Source organism: Neomonachus schauinslandi, chromosome 5, assembly GCF_002201575.2.
Source record: "Neomonachus schauinslandi chromosome 5, ASM220157v2, whole genome shotgun sequence".
Taxonomy (NCBI): Eukaryota; Metazoa; Chordata; class Mammalia; order Carnivora; family Phocidae; genus Neomonachus; species Neomonachus schauinslandi.
Window position 1 is genome coordinate 882,729 of NC_058407.1, and position 26,198 is coordinate 908,926.

The window sequence follows — 26,198 nt, forward strand, 5'->3', positions numbered from 1 at the left end:
GCCAGGGACAGCGGGAAGATCCACCCTGGCTTTCCTGGGTGAGCCTGGACCTGCAAGCCTGTCCTCAGCACATCAGGCAGGCGTCAGGCGCGCTCACTCCTGGGCATCGTGGCCTTGTGAGCACTGGGGGTGGGGGCAAGAACTCCCTCCCCACTGGCTCCACCTCACCAGAGTGTGGGATGGGGTGCCCAGAGCCTAGCAGTGACCCCAGAAGTCCCAACCCACACATGCCGTATCCCAAGTGGGTGCAGGGTTGAGGCACTGGCCCAGGATGGAGGGAGGCTGGGGTATGGCCTCTGGTGCCCACGCCACAGTGGCAGGAGGGTGGGAACCATGGTTTGGGGTGACGTTTGTTGGCAGGCCCTATCCCGTGGGCCAGAGGCTCCTTCATGGTGCTTCCTGAGTTCGCTCCTGTCTCGGGCTTGAGTCCACTTCAAGGAGCACTCTGGCCCGAGTGGCCGTGCCTGCACTGAGAGCCGCCCCCGGGGCCCGCCTACGTGTTGTGGTGCCCAGGCTGGGGATGATGCCCCTCAGGGTCAGCTCCCCTCCAAACTTGAGGTGCCCTGTCGGGGTTCCAGGCAGATCCTCAGCCATGTATCACTTTATGTGTCCCCCACTCATGGGATGGTGCCCTTCCAGGGCCAGAGGTGCTCACACCTGCCCAGCAGATGCAGGAAGAAGGCCGGATGCAGGGACTCTGGGCCTGCCCTGGGAGGGAGGAGATAAAGGAGCGCCTGAGCTCCATCTTACCTTTCTGCTGCCCCACATGCAGGCTGAGGCTGGAGCAGATGGGGCACCATGAGCTTCTGCCTGCAAACGTTCACGTGTAGAAAGAATCAAATGCAAAAAAAGCGCAGAGTGATTCCTCAGCGGAAGTCGGGCCTCAGGGTGGCGCCCTCTGGGGTGAGGGCTGAGCATCTCGAGTCCAGAAGGGTGATGCACACCCTCAGGAAGTGATGTGGAGCCCCAGGTCCTGCTCCAGGAGAGGGTTCTCCTGCGGGGGCTGGGGCTAGAGCCAGCACTTGCAGGGTGCGGGCCCCTAGGAGGACTCCCGCTCTTCGCCAGCCCACCTGGACTGAACAACCAGGGCTTCTGGCCACCCTCTGTCCCCCACCATCAAGATGAGTGCCTGAGTCATAGGGGTACACCAAGGAGCCGTGGGGTATGTGGGACAGCGCCCTGCTCCAGCGGCTAGCCCCATGGGGAACCTGAGTACCTGGAACCCCAGAGACTCAAGGTTCCAGACGCTTCCTTTGGCATCCTAGAAACTGCGTGGGCATCTGGCCAGAGTCTGAAGGCCCCATTGCACAAGCCAGGATCAGGCAGGAAGTTATGGGGTTGTGGTTATGGCCAGCCCACTTAGGCTTTGTTCCATCAGGATGGGGAGTGTCTGCCTCAGGGAGCAAACTCACTCAAGACCCTCCCATTTGTCTTTGGGGCTGGGAAGGCAAGGAGCAGCTTCCCCAGGGCATCCTGCAGTCTCACCCCCATGCACGCCGGCCAGATGCTAGCTGGGCCAGCCGTAGTGTTCCTTTCCCTGACCTGGAGCACTTACCACAGCCTGGCTGTCCCCCAGATTGCAGAATGTGGCCTCTCCTGTTCTCAGGTGAGCTCCTGCCCCCTCCTCGACCCCCATCCTGTGGTTAGGCGGCCTTTCCTGCTCTCACGTGAGCTCCTGAACCTCCTCGGCTCTCGTCTTGAGGGGGCTCTGGTTCTTCCACAGGTGGGCACTGGCCTGGCGCCTCAGCACATGAGTAACAGTGACAGGCAAGGGGGGCAGGAGGCCCTGGGGCAGTGGGTGACACAGGGGCCTGGGGACCCCTGGGAGGTGTGGGGCTGACCTTGCAGCTCTGGTCCAGGGCCTGTTTGCCCAGCGCCTCAGTGGCAAGGGCCAGCTGATGTGCCCGCGACCGGTGCCTCTCCCCGGAGCCCCTCAAGGCTTCAGTGAGCCATGTTTCATCATCCAAGGTGCTGGGGCTTGTGTGACACCCTGCTGAGGAAAAGCTGCAGGAAGGTGCTCATCCAGGACAGGAGGGGGCTGCAGGGTGAGCACAGCTTGGAAACGGTGGCCTCCCTGGACTTTTCACTGCAGGGCAGGCTGACTCAGCCTTGCCAGAGGGAGGCGTTCCAGCAGCACCTGCCATAAAAAGGGTTCCTGGTTCCCAGAAGACTGGTCAAGGCACAGTGGGGACACAGCCCAGAAGGTGTCCCGGGGTCACTGGGGGACACAGCAGGGACAGGGGCACAGAAAGAACCTGAAGAGCATGGGGTGGAGGGAACCTGGAGCACCTGCTGTGTGCCCTGTGACTTTGGGAACCAGTGTTCTAACTGGTACAGTGCACAACAAAACAAAATGTAGGTGGTGATGACTGTTGAGAAAACCAGGGGTGGGCTGGGGTGGGGTCTCATGTGTGCCTTTGGGGGCGGTGCCCAGGCCACCCTGGGGGACACTTGGGGACACCCGGTCCTCCTCAGGGAGGAACAGCAGCTCCACAGACCCTGGGAGTGTGTCCAGCAGAGGGTCCAGGGAGCTCAGCAAGGGACAGAGCAGGCTTGGGGTGGCCGGGGGGTCAGGCAGGGCCTCAGAGGTTGGGGGGCCGGCTCAGATCAGAGGTGCAGGGACCTGTGGGGAGCCGGGAGAGGCTCCCTCTGGCTGCTGGTGGGAACTGTGGGTGCAGAGGAAACAGCTGGGTCCAGGCTGGGGGGTGACCTGGGTCCCATAGTGAAGGTGGAGAATGGGAGGGAGCTGCTTTGAGTGCACTTTGTGGGTGGAGTTGGATCCCCTGGGGATCCTGGTGGACAAGGAGAAATCAAAGTGGACTCTAGAACATGACTTTAGGTCTGGGCTGCTGGAGATGTTTCGTGAGGTGGGAGGCCTGGGGGGGCAGATTTTGGGGAAGGCAACTTGGTTTTGAAATGTGGGGTTTGAGAAGCCCGTCAGACATGAGAGCTGATGGTAAGGGGCAGCTGGGTGGTGCGAGCAGGGCTAGGAAGAGGCACCAGCAAAGGTCCCATGTTGGGACAGGCTGGGATAGGACTGAGCCCCGCAGACCCACAGGCAGTGAGGAGGAGAAAGAATCCTCAAGGGAAAGCAAGGAGAGGTAAGGGGAGAGGAGGGCTGGAGGGGGGACAGGGCAAGCCGCAGAGGGACAGGGACTCTCTGCCCTGCTGCTGCTGACCCCACAGTTAGGGCCAGGCCTGGGCACCACTTTGGACGGAGCCCAGGAGCTGCAGCCCTGGGGGCCCTGCTGGGGGTGGGGCTGGGGGTGGGGGAGGGGTGCTGGAGGCGTTGCCCGGAGGGGTTTGGGGGGGGAGGGGGAGGAGGAGGCAGGCAGGGAGCTGATGGGGGCTGCCGCTGAGGGATCGAACTCGAGCTGGAGAAGCCAGGGGACAGGCAGCCTCTGGCCTCCCCCACGCCTGCACAGAGACCCCTCCAGCCCACAGGTGCCCACAGGAGGACTGTTCTGTGCCTTGGCAAGTGTTCGGTGAAAAGTCCTTCTCGCTGAACTGACTGGGAGAGCTGGGGGGGCAGGGGCAGAAGATCACAGCCCTGGCGATGCCTGTGTCAGGGGCAGGGGCCCTGGGTGCTGAATGGGGCCATCAGGGGGCCCTGCCTAGCGGCTTGGGGGCTCCCAGCATCCTGGGCTGTGCGGAGGGGACCGGCCCGGGCAGGCGGGGAGCCACATGGAGCAGGAACCCAGTCAGGTCCTTTCCTCTAGCTGGAGCTGAGGCCCGGGGGCAGCTCGGGTGCTAGTGGGGGAGGGAACTCAGGTCCCGCTCCAAGACATGCGCCTGGGGTGGGGGTGGGGGTGTCCCTCCCCACAGACAGCCCCCACGCCTGGCATGGGAAGCCCCGAGAAGTCCAGCGGAAAACCCCAGGGAGCTGGGGGTGCGGCCACTTCTCCGACCGGACCCCCGCTCCGGGCCCCTGGGCACGCAGCCAGCCCTCTCCCCTGCCCGCCCCCAGCCACTCCCGGCTCGCTTCGAGCTCCTGGTACACCGGGACCCTGGGCCACCCACAGGTGCTTTTTGGCCTGATCTTTGTCCCTGCTGTGTCCCTGAGAGGAGAAGTTCTGGGCACTGAAGGGCCAACCACCAGACCACAGCCACCAGCCCTCCACTAGACACCACGCTGCCGCATCTCCAGGGCTATGGGGGCTCTGGGCACGGGCACAGGGCAGGCCCCGGCAGGCAGGCGGTGCCCACTGTCCAGGGCACACGCATGCCCTCAACCTTGGGGCAACCAGCAGGGCCTCTCTGTCTTTGAGCTCTGGGACTGGGGGGAGTAGGTTCAGGTCGCAGGTAGGATAGTGGATGCCAAGGCTGAGGGAGGCAGTGAGGGTGGCCAAGGACCCCAGCCCTGCCCCTCCCTCACGCGCTCAGGGCTGCACATGGGGCCCTGTCCTGCTCTGCCGGGTCGGTCTCTAGGGCTTGCGGGACTGGGCTGCCCCCTCCTGCCCTCCCACCCCTGGGCCGCTGTGTTCCCCGGGACTGCCCAGTCGCATTGAGGAGAGGGTGTCCAGGTGGGCTCAGCCCTTCCATCTAAGTGGTGTGAAATGGAAAACAGACCTTGAGAACAGAAACAGAAAACAGATGCAAAACTGGGAGAAGTCCAAACGGTGCGGGGGTTTAGCCATCCCCCACCAGCCCTGGTTCCCTAGTTTTCACAGACGCACCATCAGTCTGTAAGATGCCGATGCTTCGGGCAAACTCTCAGGACTATCTTCCTGCCTCTTCTGTAAATCTAGCACTATTCCGAAATAAAAGTATTTAGAAAGGGATGGAACACCTGTCGTGGCATGTCCACAGATCCAAGGGCAGGAGCAGACCGGCTTGGAGTCCCACTTTTCCCACCTGGGTGCCACCCGAAGTGCAGGCCCTCCGCCCAGACGGCCCCCCCCCGCCCAAGCTGTGGCTGCTTCCTGGGTCCTGGGAGGGTCAGTTCTCCTCTGGGAAGGGAGCAGAGGGTCAACATCACTGTTGCTCCTTGTTGCCCTGTGGTGTCGCTGGGGAGCGCGGGCCCAGAGCAGTCTGGCACCCCAGGGTCCCGGCCACCCTGCCCCTGTGGGCCCCCAGGGCAGCCCCCCTGACCTCAGTCTCCCAGATTCAGCTGTGGAGTAGCACCGCCCACCCACCAAAGTGAGGCCCACAGGCTGGCCGTCCAGCCACCCATGAGCCCCAACTGAACCTGGTCCCCAGTCCAGGCCCCTCTCCCGCGGGCCCCCTCCATCAGGTGAGGGGGCGGGGTGGACACAGCCTGGACGTGACTTTTCACATGCTGTCGCTGCCCTTGCCCCGGGCAGCCCGCGTGACTTCACCTCCTCAACAAAGTCTCCCCTGAACAAGCCTGCAGATTTGCCGCCCCCCACAAGCCCCCCACCCGGCTCCTCTGATACCCCCTCTCGCCCTTCTCAACATCTAACATAAAGTGTAACTTGCTTACGTTCTGGATTGTGTCCGCATCTCAGAATGTGGGCTCCTCAAAGGCAGGCTCTTTCCCCATTTTCTTTTATTCCAGAATCCCAGCACCTAATCAGTGTCTAGGAGGCACTCAACCAGTGTTCCCCTAAAGAATGGATGGGTGGGCCCATGCCAGCAGCAGAAGTTGGGAATGTAGTTGGGGACATGGGGCTCCCCAGTCCATGGGGTCCAGGTCACCCATTTCCTGAATGACCACCATCTGCAGGGCCTTGGGCTGGACGGTGGCACCCCCCTCCCCAGGCCCTTGCCGAGAGTGAAGGACCATGTGACTCTCCTGACTGCTGGGGCTGGATTCAGGGGTAGGACAGAAAGTGGCCAGGCTGACCTCTCACCCTCTCTTTGTTCTGTCCCCAGGGCTTCACCTGCAAGAGCCGAGTGAGCCGTGAGTACATCTCGGGCAGACGGGAACAAGCTGCCTTTCCTGCCCTCCTACACCCTGGTCAGCAGGGTCACCCTGTCCTCCTTGCCACTCCACTGGCCTCCCCCTGCCCGCCTCACAGGACAGAGTGTCCCCCAATGTCCCTGTCCAGCACCTGCTGCACATGGGCAAAGCCCCCAGTTCACGCCCAGCTGTGCACCTGCCGGATAGAAGTCCCATTCCTATTTAATTGGAGGACGCCACCTTTTTTTCCAAAGTGGACACACCAGCAATATATGGAAACCCCCGTTTTCCCTTATCAACTTCTGCATTTTTGTCCAATGCAAAATGACACCCATTTAACCATAGCTTTGTTGTCTTTCTTTCGTGGCTGCTGCTGCATCCGGGTGACCCCGGGGTGGGGCTGGGGGTGGGGGCTTCTGCTGCGAATGTCCCTCCGGAGTGCTCCTGGTCTCACAGAGCTCCTCCCTCTCTTTTTCCCTTTGGCCTCCTGAGGCCATTCAGAACTTTTCCACTTTGATGTAATCATATTTACCAGTCTCCTCTTTAAGGGGCTTTATGGATTTGGGGGGATCTTTTAAGAAATTCTTCGCTGCCCTGAGGTGGTAGATATGTTTCCAGCGTTGCTGTACTTCTAAAGGTTTTAACATTTTGTTTTCATTTAGCTCTTTAATTCATAGGGTTTATTTCCGCTTGTGGTGTGAGGTAGGGACGCAACTGTAATGTTTTGCTGCCTGGAGACCCATCTGCGGCCGCACCGCGAACTGCTCAGCCTGGGTCTGATTTTCCAGCCGCGCGGTGGCTCCCTGACGCCTCTGATCTCAGCTCCTTTCCGGCTTCTCCTTGCTCCTTCTTTCCCTAAACTGTGCGGCGAGCGCGGCGACCGTGTGTGCCTGCGTCCCCGAACCCGCAGGTGCAGACTGAGTGGTGAGAGGGTGGCACTGAGGTGCGGCTCGCTCCCGCGCCCCCAGGTGAAGGGCCTTACCTGCGGTTTGCGCCCGGGGGACGGCGGGGGCCCCAGCCGTCTGTGAGCGCCCGCGGGAGAGCTCACCTGACACCCCCCCCCACGACCCGCGGCGGGAGCGGGAGAGCGCACCTGACGCCCCCCAACACACACAGACCCGCGGCGGGGGCGGGAGAGCGCACCTGACCGCCCCCCTCCCAGACCCGCGGCGGGAGCGGGAGAGCGCACCTGACCCCCCCCCCCCCCCCCCGCGGCGGGAGCGGGAGAGCGCACCTGACCCCACCCACCCACCCAGACCCGCGGCGGGGGCGGGGAGTCGGCGCCCCCTCAGCTCCGGGACCCCTGGTGAGACGGCCCACACGGGAGCTGGGGGTGCCGTCAAGACTGAGCAAAGCGAGGACAACAGAGGCGAGAGACGAGGTACAGACGGACGTGGACGGAGAGGTGGAGGGGTGGGGGCTGAGCTAAGAAACCCGCGAAGCCGTCCAGCCCGCTTCTAAACGCTGCGCGAACACGACGAGAGAGGGCGCTGTGCGGCTGGAACGGCGGCCCGAACCGAGCCTCCCGCTTTTGAATTCCGAAGGGACAGAATCAGCGGAATGGTATCAAGGACAAATTCCAGACAGTTCATGATAATGAAAAATAGAAATAACATCCCAAAGACAATGGAAGTGCACCAGAAAGACATGCTAGAAAATCCCCAAACTGTAACATTTCATTTCAAAATAATTTTCAATACTCACGAAAATGATGCATATGAGCAAAAATTAGAAATTCTCGGAAGTGAGGTGACAACACACAGAATTAGAAATAAAGGAAAAATAACTTCAGAGATGAAGACTACATTAGAAGAACCCAAGAGTGAACGGACCAAATATTAAACATCCAAGAGAAATACAAGAAGAAAATGAGGACATTTTTAAAAATAAAAAATGAAAAAAAAAAAGATTAAAATGATGTTTGAATAAATGGTAAGTGTTGCAGATAGGCCAAGAATGTCCAAAATACAGATGCTGAAGAAAACTAAGGCGACAGAAAAAATACTAAGAACTATAGTTCTCAGGAGATTAAAATTTTTTCTTGAAACTGGGTATTATAAGGGTAAACCATGGACCCAAGAATATGGATCTTGAATATGAAACACCAAAACATATTCTCATAAAATGACAGGATCTTAAAGAGAAAGCGAAAAATCTTTTTGGGCATGTAGCAAAAACAGCAGACAACTTACAACGCTAGGAACCTCCCTACTGTCCAGTTTGTGGTCATCAAATACCATTTCCCAGCAAAAGAAACCAGGCAGGGCTTCCAAGAGAAGTGGCTGACTCCCAGCCTGGGGCAGAGAATGTACAAGAAGAACCCGGGACATCTGTCGTACCAGAGAGCACAGAAGCTCTCAAAGGCAATGGTACATGTCAGCAGTCCTTGGGGGGGCGCCCGGCTGGCTCAGAGGAGCAAGTGACTCTTGATCTCGGGGTTGTGGGTTCTAGCCCCACCCTGGGTGTAGAGAACACTTAAAAATAAAATCTTAAAAAATAAAAAAGTACTTGGAGACAACCTAAAGAAGCTCCCGTTAGCCAAGAGGATATCATATGAGATTTTAAAAAACAACAAGAATTGCAATAAATTGCAACCCATGGGTAAACCCATTAGGTCATGATGATCTTGTTTTTTAAAAATAAAGAGAACTCTTCACCTTCTGTGGATGACAGGGAACCAACTCATCACCTTGAAAACTGGGAATCAAGCCTTGATCCTGTCTTTCTTCTGGGAATGCCACCTTGGAGTAAGTATTCCAGCTGATGAGTGGAAACAAAACGGTAAAATTGTATCACTGTTTTGCGGCTCCCAATGGCTTGAGTGCTGGTGACAGCTAGTGTCAAACATGGCGGAGGTCCAGGCACAGGATGCCGCCTCCTGCAGGCATTTGACACAAGCGCTAGTCCTGCCAAAGGACTGGATCCTGAGCTCAGCCAGGCCTCTGGGTCCCGCTGCCTGGTTGGCCAGAAATACAGGGGTCTGAGGATGGGTGCTGAACTGCACCCCGAGACGCCTGGCAGTTCACAGAGCCTGATTCTGCAAGGAGGAGGGGACATGGAGGCAAAGCGGCAGACCAGATAGGCCAAGTTTGGAAAATAGGCACAGCCTCAACTCCAGTGCGTGAAGAGGCACATCTGGGTGATGAAACCATAAAGAAATGCAAAGAAGTCTTTACTGTAGAAGTCAGCATGCTGGTTCTGGGGTGAGCGAAGGGGCTTTTGGACTAGCTGGGGACCGGCTGTCTGGCCCATCTGCCCTGTAATAATTCACAAAGCTATGATTTTTTGGTGAGCTTTTCAGTATCTAAATTTCATTTTTACAATAAAAAGCTTTTTAAAAGGGTCTTAGCGGGGCGCCTGGGTGGCTCAGTTGGTTGAGCGACTGCCTTCGGCTCAGGTCATGATCCTGGAGTCCCGGGATCGAGCCCCGCGTCGGGCTCCCTGCTCGGCGGGGAGTCTGCTTCTCCCTCTGACCCTCCCCCTCTCATGCTCTCTGTCTCCCATTCTCTCTCTCAGATAAATAAATAAATAAAAAATCTTAAAAAAAAAAATAAAATAAAATAAAAGGGTCTTAGCATTTTGTACGCCTTCACTTCTTCAATATGAATTTTTGATTGTCAAGTTTACTGAGAGTTTCGGGATGTATTTTCCAATGTGTGTCTTGTTTTAAGATGTATTTATTTATTTTGGAGAGAGAGAGAGTGTGTGAGCAAGGGGGGGCAGGCAGAGGGAGAGGGAGAATCCCAAGCAGACTCCCAGCTGAGTGCAGAGCCCATGGCGGGGCTCGATCCCAGGACCCTGAGATCATGACCTGAGCCAAAATTGAGAGTCAGATGCTCAACGGACTGAGCCACCCAGGTGCCCCCTCATTTTTTTAGAAAAGGATTTATTTATTTATTTATTTTGGAGAGAGACAATGTGTGTATTTTTTAATATCACCAAGCAATTAACTCAGTTCCAAGTTACGCAGACCATAGGTTTAGCCTCAGAGCCCACGTTAGGGGCTTCATCCCACAAGACTGCCCCCCAACTTCAAACACCAGCAGCAAGTAACCAACTGGCTACGGATCAGAGGCTCCCACGACCCCTCCTTCGGTTCAGTTACTTTACTGGATTGGCTCACAGAACTCAGAGCATCATTTTACTTGCCAGGTAACCAGTTTATTATAAAAAGATGTAATTTGAGAAAAACCAGGTAGAGGGGATGCGGTAGGGCACAGAGACCCCCATGCCTCCTGGGGCTGCCACTCTCCCATCTCCACGTGCTCACCAACCCAAAGGCGCTCCAAACCTTGTCCTTCAGAGTTTTTATGGAGGGTTTTACATAGGCACGATTGATAAATGCACTGGCCATTGGTGATTGGACTTCCAGCTCCTCTCTCCTCCACAGAGGTCATCATGTGGTTGGTTTCCCTGGCAACCAGTCCCCATCCTTAGGGGCTTTCCAAAACTTACCTCATAAACTCAGGTGTGGTTGAAAGTGGTTTGTTATGAACAACAAAAGACACCCTGCTGGCTCTTAGGTCTTGGGAAATTCCAAGGGTTTTAGGATCCCTGTACCAGATAATGGGCACAGACCAATACGTATTTCTTATTATAAGTCACAATATCACACATTTTTATCAGACTTGCATTGAATACATTGATTAATTTGAGACAGAAATGACATCTTATCAGAGTTGAGTCTTCCAACCGTGAACACGGATGGTACGCCTTTCCAACTGTTTAGGTCTTCCTCAAAGCTTTTATTTATGTTCTTCAGAGGTTGAAGGATACTGTGAATGGTTTCTTTATTTTATCATATTTTCTGGTTGGTTTTGCTGGTGTAGAGCAATGCTATTTTGGTATATTGATCTTGTATCCAACACATTTGTTAAAAACTCTTTGTTATTTCTAATAGATTTCCCATTGAGTCTCTTAAGATTTTGTATATAGATAATCACGTATTCTGTAAATGATGACTAACAGTTTATAAACCCATGTTTGTTTCTGGTCTTATGGACCTGGCTCCAATCACCAGGACAACGTTGAATGGGGAGCCCTCATCTTAGTCCTGATATTTATGGGATTGACTCCCAAGGCTTACCAGTCATTACCAGGCTTATGGGGCCTTTGAAATAGATGGCTTCCATCTAGACAAGGAAGTGCCTTTCTTTTCCTAGTTTTTTAAACATTCTTTTTTTTTTTAATGTTATGTTAGTGACCATACATTACATCATTAGTTTTTGATGTAGTGTTCCATGATTCGTTGTTTGCGTATAACACCCAGTGTTTTTTAAACATTCTTTATCATGAATAGGAAGTGAACTTTATGAAAACTTTGTGCATCTGTGAAAATAATCATACAGTTTTCCTCCTTTAATCTTTCAATGAGGTGAATTGTACTAATAGATTTTCTAATGTTGACCGCACCTGGAGTCCTGAAACAAATCCTATCCAGTCATGTTTAATATATTATTAAATCAAATTGCTAAAGTTTTATGTAGGATTTTGCAATATTCAACAGGAGACTGTCCTATACTTTTACTTTTTTCTGTGAGCCTTTGAAAAGCTAGCCATCAGCCCTGTCTGTCCTCTTTCCCTTCCTTGGGGACATCTTGGCCATTTTACTTCTTTCTCCACATTTCTTAATGTCTCTGCTATATTTTCCGTCTTTTTGTCTCTCTGCTGCCTTCTGGATCATTCATTGGGATCTTTCACTTCACTAATTCTCTCTTTGGTGAGGTCCAGTCTACTCTTGAAGTCATTTGTTGCATTTTTAATTTCTATTTCTGTGGGTTTCGTTTCTAGAAACTCTGTTTATTGTGAACATGCTTCGTCTCTCTTTGTAGTTTTTGTTTCCCACCGCGCATACTTCCAAGCTTGTCTTAGGGTGGCTGGTCTGCAGTTCACATCTGATTTGTCTGTCACTGGAAGACTCTGTGGGGCTTTCTGTGGCCTGTCATTTCCGCTCTCGGTGCTTTGTTTTCTGGCATATTTGTTTATCTTGAAATATGCCTGCTCAGTGCCCTCAAGAAATGACTCGTGGTGTTCCCCAGGGCCTAGGATGAAGGAGGTTCCCCTCGGACCAGATTCCCCTTTGTTTCTGAGTGGTACTTAGAGGTAATGTGTGACTGTCAGGACCATTTCTCATTAAAAAACAGACTGAGGTCTCTTGGACCTTCCTAGAGATGCAAACCAGGGCTGGGAACCAGCACCCAGGCCCACCAGAGGTTGTGGGAAGCTCTCCATTCCTCCCTGCGTGCTCAGAGTAGCCACCCCACAGGGCCTGGGGTTGGGGGGTTCCTCCCAATTGCCCCTGACCCAGGGTGATAGTGGGGGAGCTCCGTGATGCCTTCGGCAGGGGTGGTTTCCTGTGCATCCCTCTGCCGTTTCTCAGGCTTTGGCCTGATGATCCTGATTCTTTCATCAGCTTTCACAAGTTTTCGTGAAGCTTTTTATAAGCCTAGTCTCTTCTCCAGTGTTGATTGTTTTCAGCAGTAGAGTTGGTCCAAATAGCCTGGTCTAGCGTATTATGGGAAACGAAACTCCCAACTTGTTTTTAAACACACAAAAGTCTTTCTTTCTCCTCCTCTTCCTTTGTCGATAGGAATTGAAATTCACCACCAAGTTTTACCAATCCCTGGGTTCACTGTTCCCTTTTGTAACCCACTTCTTCCTTCTGAGTTCCTATTTCTCCTTTTTAAAATACACCTGTTAAGCCTTCTTATAGTAAGACTCTGTGGCAGTTTTTTTTTTTTTTAAGATTTTATTTATTTATTTGAGACAGAGAGAATGAGAGAGAGAGAGCACATGAGAGGGGCGAGGGCCAGAGAGAGAAGCAGGCTCCCTGCCGAGCAGGGAGCCCGATGCGGGACTTGATCCCAGGACTCCAGGATCGTGACCCGAGCCGAAGGCAGTTGCTTAACCAACTGAGCCACCCAGGCGCCCTCTGTGGCAGTTTTTTAAATCTTTGAAAAGACTGAATATATTTACTTCTCCCATGGGGAGATTCCCACGAGTCTTCGTGATAAATTCTGGGTTCACGATGATTTCCACGGAGTGACACCACTTGTTTTCCCTGTTTTGCACCACGGATGACATAACATATGCTCGTATCTCTTCTCCTTTACTCTGTACACTCCCCAGTCTGTCAGCTAGTTTGGGACAAGAGCCTGTTCTGACACATTTTAGTCTATAATAGGCACCTGTCCCTCTCTATAGCTCGCTATACTCCAGGCTCCCCACCAGCCCTTCTCTGCTACGGCTCTACCTTTTTTTTTTTTTTTTAATTCTGGTTCTAGTCCTTTTCTTGGTTGGCTGGAGTAGATCTGCTCTTTTTTCTCCCAGAAAAGGTCAAGAGATGTGGATTTCTCATTCCTTGCAGAGAAGAAGACATTTTCACACACATGAGGTGCCTGTGGGTGGGAAGAGGACTCTGAAGCAGGTGGCTTCCCTTAGGGATGCAGCGCGAAGCTCTACGGTGGCCCCTGTGGCGAGGGAACATCAGGCCTGGGACAGAACTCCCCGCACCAGGCCCCACAGTAGCTGGCTGAGCCCTTGTTTCACCATGAGGTCTGCGGACAGCAGGAGGTTTGGCCGCCTCCTTCGGTGGCCCCTCCTTGCCTCCAGCACTACCCTTGGGCAGGCCCCCTCCCGAAGGCTGAGTCCGTCAGATCCCACAATACTCACATGGGCTCCAAGACATCAGGGGGCCAAGGACACAGGGCAGGGGCCGTGCCGGATGCGGGCAATTGTGTAGAGCTTGGACCGTATGGGAGGATTTGATCACTGACTCTGTTTATAACTGCCCGCACATGGTGATCATGAAAGGCAGCTCAGCTATTCATTTTTTGTTTAATATCCATCAGTTTGGGAGGAGAAGGTGTCAGGAGCCTGCAACCTCCTCGCCCGTCCCTGGTCTGCCACTCTGGCTATTGAGGACATGGTGAAGAGAAGCTCATGGGGTGTGAAGACAGTTGTGCTCTGTGTGCTTAAAGCTTTTTTTAAAAATTATTGTTTTATTGTTTTATTTTTCCCACTTAAACTTAAACTGAGTTGGGAGAAACCCCCTCTTAGGAGGCCAAGCTCAGTATGACATCTCACCGATCCTGGGGAGGAGTTTGGAAACGCTCCGCCTTCTTACACACGTTGTAGATGGGCAGGAAGAAGGAAATTACGTTATAGCATTATTTTTTTAAAGATTTATTTTATTGGGGCTCCTGGGTGGCTCAATCGGTTAAGCATCTGCCTTCGGCTCAGGTCATGATCCTGGGGTCCTGGGATCGAGCCCGCGGGAAGCCTGCTTCTCCCTCTGCCCTTCCCCCTGCTCATGCTCTCTCAGTCTCCTTCTCTCTCAAATAGATTAAATAAAGATTTATTTTATCTATTTGAGAGAGAGAGCACATGCCCAAGGAGGCGGAGGGGCAGAGGGAGAGGGAGAGTTTCAAGCAGACTCCACACGGAGCCCAATGTGGGGCTCGATCTCATGACCCTGAGGTCATGAGCTGAGCCGAAGCCAAGAGTCAGACGCTTGACTGACTGAGCCACCCAGGTGCCCCTGTAGCATTATTGACATAAATTGACAGAAAGCGAACTGTATATATTCCAAGTATTCGATTTGCTAAGGTTTTACATACGTATACACCTGCAAAACTGTTACCACAGTCAGGATAATGGACAACCACGTATCTTTCCATAGAGATTAGTTCACTTTTTCTAAAATTTTATATGCATGGAATCAGGCCGGGGGTGCTCTTGTGTCTGGCTTCTTTCACTCAGCATCATGGTATTTCAGTTCATCCGTGTGTTGTGTCAAAGTCCCGTCCCATTGCATCGCTATACCACCGTCTGTTTGCCCACTCACCTGTCGATGGACACCTGGGTTTTGGGCTGCTAAAAATTAAACCACTATCAACATTTGTAGACAAGCCTTTCTCGTTAATTTTGGGTGAATATCAAGGCACGGAATGGCTGTATCATACAGTAGGTGTATATCTAACTTCTAAAGAAGTGTTTGTGACATTCTATGCTCCCACCAGCAGTGTGCAAGGATTCTCATTCCTCAACATCCTTGTCTGCACTAGGTATGGTCAGTCCTGTCCATTTTTGCCATTCTAATACTTAATACTGACTCATTGTGGCTTAAATGTGCATTTCCTTAATGTTAACTGATGTTGAGCATTTCTTCATGTGCTCACTGGCCACTTTTATCTTCTATCTGAAGAATCTGTTCAGATCTTATTCTTTACTGGGTTGTTGGTTTCCTTATTATTAAATTTGGAGAAGTCTTTACAGATTCTGAATGCAAGTTCCTTACCAGATAGACGATCTGCAAGTATTTTCCCTCAGCCTGTGACTTGTCTTTTCGTTCTCTTTCAAAGATAAATTTTGATGAAGTCCAATTTATCAATTTTTTCTTTGACAGTCATGATTCAGTGTTGTAGCTTAGAAATCTTTGCCTAACTCAAGGTCACAAAGATTTTTTTTTACTATTTTTTTAAAGTGTCATAGTTTTAGATTTTACATTTAAATCAGCAGTGCATCTTGAGTGACCTTTGCATGTAGTGAAAGGTATGGATTAAAGTTCTTTTTTGTTTGTTTGCATATGGACATCCAGTTGACCCAGCACTATCCTTTGAAAAGACTGTCCCTTTCCCAGTGGGCAGCCTAGCATGCTTGTGGAAAGTCAACCATCCATACATGGGTGGGTCTTTTCGGGGACTCTATTCTGTTCCATCCATTTGTTTATCTTGTTGCTAATACCACACTGTCCTCATCCCTGCACTTGATTACTTTATAGTAAGTCCTAAAATTAGGCAGTGTTTGCCTTCACATTTGTTCTTCTTTATCATAGACGATTTGACTATTCTAGATCCTTTGCATTTCCAAGTGAATTCTCGAATCAGCTTGTCAGTCTATTGGGGGGGGAAAAGGCCTTCTACAAAGAGGATTTTGAATTCAATTTCATTGAATCTATGGATCAATTTGGGGAGAATTGACATCTTAGCAATTTTGATTTTCTGCCCCATGAGTCCAGTGTACCTCTCCATTTATTTAGGTTTTCTCTAATTTCCCTCAGCAATATTTTGTAGTTTTCAGGGCATAGATTTTATACCTCTTTTGTCAAATTTGTTCCTAAGTATTTCATATTTTTATGTTCTTGTAAATGGTATTTTTTAAATTTCAATTTGCAATTGTTCTTTACTAGTATACAGAAATATAGTGTATTTTTGTATATTGATCTTGATTCTTGCATTTGCTAAACTCATTCTGTAGATTCCATTATATTTTTACAGAGACAACTATGTCATCTGTGAATGAAGACAGCTTTACTTCTTTCCAAATTGAAAAGGAAGTTTGTTTTCTAGCCTTATTGCACTGACTAGGATCTCTAATACAATGTTGAGTAGAAGTGATCAGAGCAGTGATCCTGATCTTGTTCCTGATCTTAGGGGAAAACGATCTTTCTTTCACTGGCAAACATGATATTAACTATAGGCTTCCCATAGAAGACCTTTATTAGACTGACAACATTTCCTTACATTCCTTGTTTGCTGAGAGTTTTTTTAAGAATAGATACTGAATTTTGTAAAATAATTTTGCTATGACTATTGAGATGATCATATGTGTTTTTCAAAATTTGTTAACATAGTTAATTATAGTGATTGATTTTCTTTTTTCTTTCTTCTTCTTTCCTCTCTCTCTCTTTTTTTTTTTTTTTGGTAGGCAGCAAAGCAAGGTTTATTGAGTGAGAGTACAAAGCTCCCAAAGAGGGAGGGGACCCGAGAGGATTGCCCTATAGTGATTGATTTTCTAACATTGAACCAATCTCGTATTTCTAAGACAAACCACACTTGGTAATTATATGTTATCCTTTTATATGTTGTTGGATTCCATTTACTAAAATTTTGTTTAGAGTTTTTACTCTATGGCCATGAGGTATCTGTAGTTTTCTCTTTTTGTAATGTTTTTGCCAGGTTTTGTTATCAGAGAATGAGTTCCAAACTATTCCCTCTTCATCGGTTTTCTGGAAAAATCCATGTAGAACTGGTAGTATTTTTTTCTTAAACATATGCTTCCATTGACTTTTCTCTATTGCTTGTCTGTTTCCTATTTCATTGGTTTCCACTCTGATCTTTATTTTTTTTCTTCTGATTACTTTGGGTTTTGTTCCTCTTTCTTCTCCAGTTTGAAATATAATTGACATGTAATTTAGCATTAGTTTAAGGGTGTGCATTTACCCTTCTTTCTCTAGTTCCTTAAGGTGGAAGCTGAGGTCACTAATTTGAGATATTTTTTTCTTTTAAAGGTTATTTGTTTAATTGTTTGAGAGAGAGAGTGAGAAAGAGAGAGCACAAGCAGGGGGGAGGGGCAGAGGGAGAAGCAGGCTCCTCGCTGAGAAAGGAGCCCGATGTGGGACTCAATCCCAGGACCCCCAGGATCATGACCTGAGCCGAAGACAGACGCTTAACCGACTGAGTCACCCAGGTACCCCTGAGATTTTTTTTTCTAATATAGGAGTTTAGTGCTATAAATTCCCCCCTAAAAATAGTGCTTTGGCAGCATCCAAATGTTTTTATATGTTGTCTTTTCATTTTCATTCAGTTCAAAGTAATTTCTCTTTTCCCTTTTCATATCTTCTTTGGCCCAAAGGCTATTTAGAAGTGTATTGTTTAGTTTCCAAATACTGGGAGGCTCTCCAGACATATTTTATTTTTTAAAGATTTATTTATTTCAGAGAAAGAGAGAGCGAGAACGAGTGGGAGGGATAGAGGGAGAGGGAAAGAGGATCTCAAGCCGACTCCGTGCTGAGTGCAGAGTCTGACACTCGGGGGTCCATCCCACGACTTTTTTTTTTTTTTTGGTAGTGTGGATCTTCTGATGAGGAATTCTATCAGCTTTTGTATGCTAAAGAAGTCTTTATTTACCCTTTATTTTAAGACATCTCCCTGTGGTAGAGCTCCCGGTTGGCAGGCTTGTCTTCAGCACTTTGGGGGCTCTTCCGCCTTCTCCCACAAGAAACTTGCTGTTCTCGTGTCCTTCGTTCCTTCTATGTAACGTGTCTTTTTCCTCTGGTGGCTTCTACAATTTTCTCTTTGCCACTGGCGTCCAGTGAATTGATCACGGTGTGCCTCATAATTTTTTCCATCTTTCTTATACTTAGCGCTCACCAACTTGGATCTGTGAGTTTAGTTTTCATCAAGTTGTGTCCTGAAACCATTCTGCACGTATTCTACCTGGTTTTCCAGGCTGTGTCAGGCAGGAGGGTAAAGCTGATCTCCATGACTCCGTCTAGGCCACAGTGGGATCCACAGAACTGGATTTCTTTCCCATGAACATATTCGGGTCTTGTGATTCCTGCTGTCCCTTTGAGTCTCTTTCTGAAGCCAGTCCATATGAGCTCTGTCGAGTGACAGGCTCCATGGCGAGTACCAACAGCATGTTCATCCAGGCCCCAGGGGCAGCACCACTGCCTCCTGCAGAGACCTGGCTTTGGGGCAACCTGCCTTCTCCGTAGCCCACCTGCTTGCATGTCGCTGGAGAAGGTCCTGGAGCAGAAACAGCCTGTGGCCCTGGGCCCCAGGAGGGGCAGCTGCTCTGCACCTTCAAGTCCTGCCTGAATTCAGGGCTGGGGCCTCTGAGGAGCGTCCATTTCGGCCTCAGTCTCTCCGTGGAGGCGTCTTGGATGCGCCATCTTGCTCTGTTCCCCCTTCACTTGCGAGTTAGCAGTTTGGCCTGGTCTGAAGGGGGGTCCCTCTCCTCCATAGTGCCGGCACTTCCCCTGGAGTTCTAGCCCCAGTGAGATCTTCCTGACAGATCTCCTAGGGTCTGCTTTGGGGGCCCCTGGGAGTTCTGGGCCCCCGAAGCACCCACTGAGCACACACCCCTTCCCCTTCCTGGACACGCGGTCCCACCTCGGGGTTACTTCCTCCAGCGCCCATAGCACCAGGCCTGGACGCCATCTCTCGTGCCTGCAGATGGGCCACAACCTTGGGTGCAGGGGGGCACCTGGGCTGCTGACACTGTGGGCCACAGGCCTCCCCAGGGCTCCACGGCTCACGGAGCTAACCCCACTGTCCTCCAAGTCCTCAGCTGCAAGCCTGGCCAAGCGAAGGCCACAACTGCGCTCAGCCCCATGCCTGGAAGTGAGACCCCAGCTCCACCGAGGCCTGGGGCCAGTCTCACCTGCGCCAGTCCAGCTGCTGGCCTGTGAACAGAGCCCTGGGCTCTGATGACCTGGGGATCATGACCCAGGTGCCCCTGCAGGCCTTTGAAGGGTGGCAATGGGCTTGCCAGCTTGTCAGGAGGCCGGCCCCCCTGCCCCATGCCGGCTGCCCCCGACGCTCAGGTCTGCTCCCCAGCCCGGCCCCGCTCCTGACGCCCAAAGACAGCGGGCTCCAGGATGGGTCCACTGTTGGCTGATTGCACTGTGGCAAGATAGTGAGGACCCCTCCCCAGACATGCCCTACCAGAGCTCCCTCCCCTGGCCGGGCCACCCACAAAGCCTTACCCAGGCACTGGGGAGCCCTGTGGCACTCACCCTCCTTCTCTCCTCCCCAGGGAACATTTTTAACAGCTTCTGCCGGCAACCCCCCACGTCCATGTCCCCGTCGGTCCTGGAGGCCCTGACACTCTCCACGGCCATGAAGTGTGCCCCCCACAAGGGCTGCTCCCTGCTCCTGCGCGTGCAGGCTTCCCTCACACTGCATGGTGAGAGGCAGCCTCGGGGGCGGGGGAGGGACCATGCTGCTTGTGATGGTGGGAACACCCAGGAAGCGGGGTGGCGGGCTCCCGGCTCCTTTAACTCCACAACACTTGGAGGGGCAGGGTGGGGCTGGGGGACCCTGCTAAGTGCACTTCCCAGAGAGGAGGGGAAGAAAGAGGACTCTGCCCTGGTCTGACCAGCTCTGTCTGGCCCCTCCCTTCACCCAGAGAGCCTGCGGGGCTTGGAGGCCTGCTCCATGAATCTCGACACCCAGGAGACTCAGTGTCAGAGTGTGAGGGTCTCCAGGGCCTCCCGTCGACGGCAGGTGGGGCGGCAGGTGAGGCCAGGGCCTGACCCAGACCTGCTGGTTCCGCCCCAAGCCTTTGCCAGGCAGGAGCAGCTATCTCCTGGCTGCTCCTGGCTGCCCTCCCTTCCTGGATCCACCCGATCCACCCAAGGCCTGAGGACAGGGGACCCTTCTCCTGGGTTCCAGCTGTGCGAGGTGCAGCTGGCCTGGCCAGGGACGGGTAGCTATAGACCCCAGGTCCATGTGGCTCACACCTGTGCATGCCCAGCTCCAGGTGCATTTTGATTGCTTCGAAGTGAGTGTGGCTCAGAGCCTCTACGTCACCCTGAGGACCGTCCCCCACTTCTGTGGGGTCCAGCTGGACCAGCAGTACCATGTGGAAGGTGGGAGCCCATGGGCCCGCCCCGGGTACAGCTGCCACTGGCTTCTAGGGACAACCTGGGGTGGGACTCCTGAGGTAGGAGGCAGAGCCCCATGCTGGGCAGCTCGCAGCAAGTGCCTTTCGCTTCACTTGGGGGCACAGCCTCCCTGGGAGAGGAGAGACTTCTGTAAAGCACAAGGGCAGAGGCTCGACTAGGATACAGCTGCTGGGGACAGAGTGGCTGGGCCCCCCATTGCTGTGCCATTTGCAGACTGCAGAGACGAGGACGTGGGGAGGAACGTGCCTGTCTGCTTTGGTGAGGCCCCGTCCTCAGGTGGGACTGCAGCCCCGCAGCTCCTGGGGAGACCCCCACACACCCTCCCATGGGGGTCTTCTTCCTGCCCCACTTGGGAAGTCATGATGGGTCCTCAGGTGGGCGACTCCCAAATACCTGGGTCTAGCAAGGGGTCACCATTTGGAGGCTCTCAGGACAGGTGGAGACCTTTGTCCGATGACCGCTAGTCCCAGCATGGCCCCCAAGTGCCGCCCTTTTATAGCCGAGAAGTTCTCCTACTGGGTGGACCGCAGCCGCAAGGTCATTCTGGTCCAGGTGCCCGAGGCCCCCGGGGCCCCCGACTACTACGTCCGGCTCTGCCTCAAGTGGTTCGCCTGCGAGGATGTGGGTGCCCCCGTGCGGGTGAGCCCAGGCCCAAGCCCTGGACACCGCCCCCTGGCCCAGACCACACACCCCTGCCCACGGCCCGCCCAACGGCCCAGCCCCCCAGACCACGCCCCTCCCCCTCCCCCCACCCCAGGCCTTCCCAGCCTGGCCCAGTCCCACCCACTGGGCCCCCAGCCCCTAAGCCCTCAACTCCACGCAGGTGACAGTGAACAGGATGTCCCGCACCGTGTCTCTGCCCTACAGTCAAGAACTGCCCTGCCTGTGCCTTGAGGTCAGTGAGAGTGTGGCCTTCACTGCCCGGAGGGGACGGAGGGAGGGGCAGGGCCTGCGCTGACCCCAGCGCCTCCCGCAGGGCTGGTCTGCGACCCCTGACGCCGTGCGGATGCAGGCCTGTCCCTTCGAAGATGGCAAGTGCCCTATGGTGTGGAGTAGGGGTGGGGGAGAGGAGGTCAGCCGTGCCCGGCAGGGTGGGGGCCGGCCGGCTTCAGCCGGAGGGGGTCACAGTGGGGAGGAAGCGTGCGGACAGGCCCTGTGCCCCCGTGAGCCTGCCGCGGACGGCATGTAGCGGAAGGTGAGTCCCAGGCAAGCCCTTTCCTGTGGCAGTCTGTGCGTAGACGCGTGGGTGCGCGAGGGCGTGTGCGTCCGGGGCGGAGGCACGCGCCCTGGCCTGGCTCGCGTGGAAGAAGCAAGTGTTCCGAGAGCGGCTGTCCGAGGGGCGGAGGAGGGTTGCCCGCTCTCGGCTCTGCTCCGGGACGCCGCACGCGCCCCGGGACACACACACACACGGGGGCGGGGCTCCGCTGACTTGAGCCCCTGGGCGAGGGTCCCTGCAGAGACACAGGCCCTGTGGGACGCCATCCGCTACCACCCGGGGGACCAGGCACTGAGCTGGGAGCCTGCCTGTCCCGTGAGTGGTCACGTGAGCCTGTGCTGGCGCCCGGGGCCAGGGGCCCTCTGCCACAGCCTGGAGCACTCCGGCCGGCCGGCGCACGGCAGGGTGAGTACCCCCGGCGGGGTCGGGGGTGGGCGGGGATGGCGGGGGCCTGACTTGAGCCCCCGCAGGTGCAGTACCCGCTGGTGGACACACAGCCCCAGCTCTGCCTGAAGGTGAGTGGGCCAGGCCGCAGCCTGCCCTGTGCGCGACCAGCACGTAATGCGGGGTGGCGAGGAGGAGGTAGAGGGGTCCGGGGCTCGGGGGCAGGGGGCATGCAGCCACACACGCTCCCAGCCCCTGCCCAGCCCTGGGGTCCCGCCTCCCAGGAACCCCTCCGACCCCCATCCTGGTCTGAGGGTGGAGCTAAGGGAACCTGGGGGAAGGAGGCCAGCCTGTCCCAGCCCCCAGCCAGCCCCGCACACTGCCGCGGCCTTAGGCCTCAAGACTTCTCCGCAGTTCTCCACCAGCCGGGGCTTCTGGGTGAGGTGCCCTTTCCACGAGCGAGGCTTCCAAGGTGAGCTGTCCACAGGGCGGCGGGCGGGGAGGCCGGCCTGGGGCCTTTGCCTTGCGGATGCAGGAAATACCGCCCTTTCCTTTGCTCCCGGGATGCGTCTGGGTCAGGCAGGCGGGATGACAGGGTGCTGGGTCAGTGGCAGGGAGGAGGGCAAGTGGGGGGGCGGTGCTGGGCCTCAGCCCTCGACCCCCACAGCCTGGAAGATGACCGTCCAGCCAGCAGCTTCTCAGGGCCACCTCCGGGTCACCTTCTTCTCGCCCAGCGCTGCCCATTTCCAGGTGCACCTGTGTCGCCAGAGGAAGTCACGGCCCCCCGCCTGCCGCCCGGCTCTCCTGGCCACAGCCCGCCCCTTGGCCTCAGTGAGCCCAGTGGGAGGGGGGCTGCCCCGTTTCCTGTCCACAAGGCCCTGAGTCAGCCCCTGGAGGCCGCCCAGTGTGGAGGGGTGCAGGCCACTCCGCTGTGTGAGCCAGTCCCCCCCACCCTGCTGCCTATGACTGACCCCTCTCCCACCCAGGGGGACCTCACGGCTGACCCTGTGGTCGCCTTTGTGAACATTCCCAGGGACAAGGCATGTGTGCCCGGCACCTGCATCCAGGTGGGTGGTGCTGCCCCACCCAGCCCCCACCCCCCTACTCCAGTCCCAGACCTGCTTCCCTGTCATCAACCAACAAAGCTCCTCGGCGGGGGCCTGTCAGCCCAGCAGCCTCCCCAGGCCGTCGCTCTGGGGGATGCAGTCAGGGTGCAGGGTAGGCCACAGGCTGGGCTGACCGAGCTGCCCCGCGCCCACAGGGCTGGAGGACCGATGTGCTCTTCTCCGCCCCCCAGCAGCTCTGTGACCTTCAGTGCAGTGAGTGCCCCCGCTGGGTCTCGGGCCCCAGGGCTGCGGGAGGCCGAGGGCTGGACTCCAACCTCAGCTCCGAGCCTGATCGCTGTCTCCCACGCTTAGGGTGGGGGTGTGAGCCCTGCACAGGAGACTGGGCATTGGTGGGGGACAGAGGGGCCACCTGCCTGGAAGTCTGGCCAGGCTCTGAGCCAAGGCGAAGGCAGACCGGCCTGGCCCCACCCCTGACTTGGGAGATCAAGGGCCCTGGAGGTCCACTGCAAGCGCCCATCCCCCATGTCACTGCACCACTGGTGGGGGAGGAACTTCCTGAGCATCCACCACGCCTGACCAGGGCTCTGGTTCCAACTGTCCAGGAACTCGGGATGTCCCTCAGCCCCCCCTCACCCAGCCAAGTCACTTAGGCCCAGACTCCTGGGACCTCGGGCTTAGCAGGAGACAAAGCTAAGCATGGGGGTTCTGTGTGTGGCCCAGGAGGGTGGCCTCTGCCTGGGGGTCCTGAGAGGGGCGACGGGATGTAAGTGGGGAGCAGGCATCGGCACCTGCATGGGCAAGAGCCCTCTGGCTGCTGAGCGGAGAGAAGACTGCAGGAGCCGAGGGGCCAGAGGGGGATGGGCGGGGGCGGGGCCAGCGGCCGGCCCAGGTCTCCAGGCTCCAGGGCAGCCCCAGTCCTGCCCCCTGCCCCACTGGAAATGCCCTAGAGCCTGGGGAGCGTCTCTTAGACCTGTGTCCTCTACCTCCTCCAACCCCAGAGGAGTTTTTCAGCCAAGTCTGGGTCCCCTTCCCCAGCAAAGGTCCCCTCTAGCAGATCACAGCCCAAAGGGTGATGGTTGCCCTGGGGGCCTGGGGCTGGACTGGGGCTTCACCCACTACCAGCCCGGTGACCTGGGAGCAGGTCTCAGCCACTGCTAGAGCCTCCGGGGCCGCCCTGGGTGGGTCCCAGCACCCCAGGGACAGGCCGGAGAGCAGAGGGGCTGGGCCCGGCTCAAGTGGGAGTGCATCCTGCTTTTGGGGTCCAGGTGGACTGCCCCTGAAGGCGGGACATTGGCCTGCTGCCATGCACTGGCTCTCCAGGACTGGGCAGCCCTGCCCAGTAAGCCCTGAGCATTTGGGTTCTGCAGCTCCCTCTCCTTCCTCCTGCCACTGTCGGGGGGTGACTGGAGGAGGGTGAGCCCCCAGACAAGGTTGGCATTGGGTAGGCTGAACCAGCACCCCCATTTCTCTCTTTCCAGCTGCCACCCAGGGGACAGCAGACTGAGGCCAGGAGCCCCATCAAGGACGAGCGAGTGCCCTGGCTGAATGCTGGGGTGCGGCGGAGACCAGCTCACTTCTGGGCCCCCAGGCCTCTGGCAGCAAAAGCCAGGCCTCCGAATTTGGAGGTGGCTCACCTGAACCCAGGCTGTGGGGCCAGCCTCCTTCCGGCTCCCCAGAGGCGCAGCTCCCTGGGGGCCCTCAGGCTGGGCCCAGGGCTTTGGGTCAGATGAAGGACTTTCAGCCCCTTCCTGAACCCCTTTGGTGAAGGCCTACAGAATGGCTGGTTGGGCTGCCCTCTTTCCCAGATGGCCTGGCCTCTGACCTGCCCTGTCTCAGCTTGGTGCAGCCTCCCTCTGGACTGCCTGTGGTTGTGGCCACCATCCCTGGCCCGAGGACAAGGGCCTGGCCGCTGCCTGATGGCTGCCAGAGCTTTCCCAGGGCTCTGGAGAGCAGAGTGTGACCCCACACGGTCTGCAGCTCAGGACCACCTCCAGCTCCCGCCCAGAGCACTCCCATACTGACCGCGGTCCCCACACTGGGTGGCCCTTACTGCCCAGGCTGGGCATCCACCTGACCCCCTGCACCCGCCTTTCCAGAGGTCAGGTCACCCACTCTCCGGCCCCCCAGCCCGGCCCATCCAGGGAAGGCTGGCCACTTCCTGGGGCCTCAGGCGCCCCGTGCCGGGATGTGCCGTTCTCCGAAGTATCACACTCTCCGAGGGCCACCCCAGAGGGACCCTTGGCCCTGCAGTGGGATTTCCACACCCCAGGTCGGGGGCCACCCGGAAGTTGGGCTGTCAGATGTGCCCCACAGACTGTCATGCTGGCTCCCAAGGACCACCAGGCCGCCCCTCCTGAGCTGCCATCATCGGAGGCTGGACATCCTCTGTGCCTGACCACCGTGCGCCCAGGGAGGGCGCCCCAGGCCTGGCCCCAGACGGTCGGCTGTGCTGTCATCTGCAAATGCCCTCCTACCCCCAGGGCCTGGCTCCGCTGTTCCTCCTTCTCCTTCCCTTTATGGCAGCTGCTGTCCCCCGCAAGCTGGGGGGGGCAAGCCAGTGCACCCCACACTCAGTAAACACTTGTCCACCTAGCTCACCTCTTCCCTTGAGGACACAGATGGGGTCTGAGGGGCAAGGTAGCCCCTTGGCGCAAGTGGCCTGGTGGGGAAGATTACGGGGCCCAGGTGTACCTGTTCGTATGGGGCCTCCAGGCGGGAGGTGGGATTGCCTCCAGAGGCGAGGGTGGATCCACAGACTGCAGATGGAGCCTGCTCACCCCCCACCCCATGCAAGCCCCAGGCTGTCCCCGGGGACACCCCATAGGCTGGAGATGCCAATACCCCGATGGCCTGCCCCCAGGCCATGTGTGGGAGGGAGGGTGGGAGGAAGAGGGGTGTCCAACCTGTCCAGCCCTGCTGGTGCTCAGCCCCACGAAGGAGGGGGGCGGAGCAGGGGGCGCCCTTTCCTGAAGGCCCTCTCTAGCGTCCCCATAAAGTGGCCGGGTCAAGCCAGGAACTGACAGAGGGATGGGATGCTGGGGGAGTGGGGGTCAGGGAGGCCTCACCCTCGAGTCCCAGGCCCCCCACTCCTACCCTGGGTCAGGGTTTAGGGGCTGGCAGCCTGTGGCTCTGCGCTCACCACGTTTCCTCCTTGCCCGGGATTTGGGGGCATGGGGTCCTCTGGAGGCCCTTGTCTGCCCGTGGTGCTCCCTCCCCATCAAGGCCCAGGCGGGGTGAGGGACCAGAGTCCGGCTA

At 55.6% G+C, this 26,198-nt stretch overlaps 1 protein-coding gene across 1 annotated transcript; it reads left to right on the plus strand.

Annotated features, from left to right (window-relative positions):
• The first annotated feature begins 1,446 nt into the window (after positions 1–1,446).
• On the plus strand, positions 1,447–24,447 carry IL17REL (interleukin 17 receptor E like). Its single transcript, XM_044915752.1, has 16 exons — positions 1,447–1,606; positions 5,836–5,863; positions 19,406–19,555; positions 19,778–19,887; positions 20,126–20,240; positions 20,490–20,534; positions 20,776–20,915; positions 21,100–21,171; positions 21,253–21,307; positions 21,734–21,897; positions 21,963–22,007; positions 22,291–22,348; positions 22,544–22,707; positions 22,863–22,943; positions 23,138–23,279; positions 24,422–24,447. The coding sequence occupies exons 1-16, from the start codon at positions 1,490–1,492 to the stop codon at positions 24,445–24,447; spliced, it is 1,512 nt and encodes a 503-aa protein (XP_044771687.1). The 5' UTR covers positions 1,447–1,489.
• Positions 24,448–26,198: the final 1,751 nt, after the last annotated feature.

Coding starts and splice junctions, on each gene's coding strand:
- IL17REL (XM_044915752.1), top strand. CDS start 1,490: ATGCACGCCGGCCAGATGCTAGCTGGGCCAGCCGTAGTGTTCCTTTCC. Junction 1,607..5,835: donor GTGGCCTCTCCTGTTCTCAG/GTGAGCTCCTGC, acceptor TTCTGTCCCCAG/GGCTTCACCTGCAAGAGCCG. Junction 5,864..19,405: donor CTGCAAGAGCCGAGTGAGCC/GTGAGTACATCT, acceptor TCTCCTCCCCAG/GGAACATTTTTAACAGCTTC.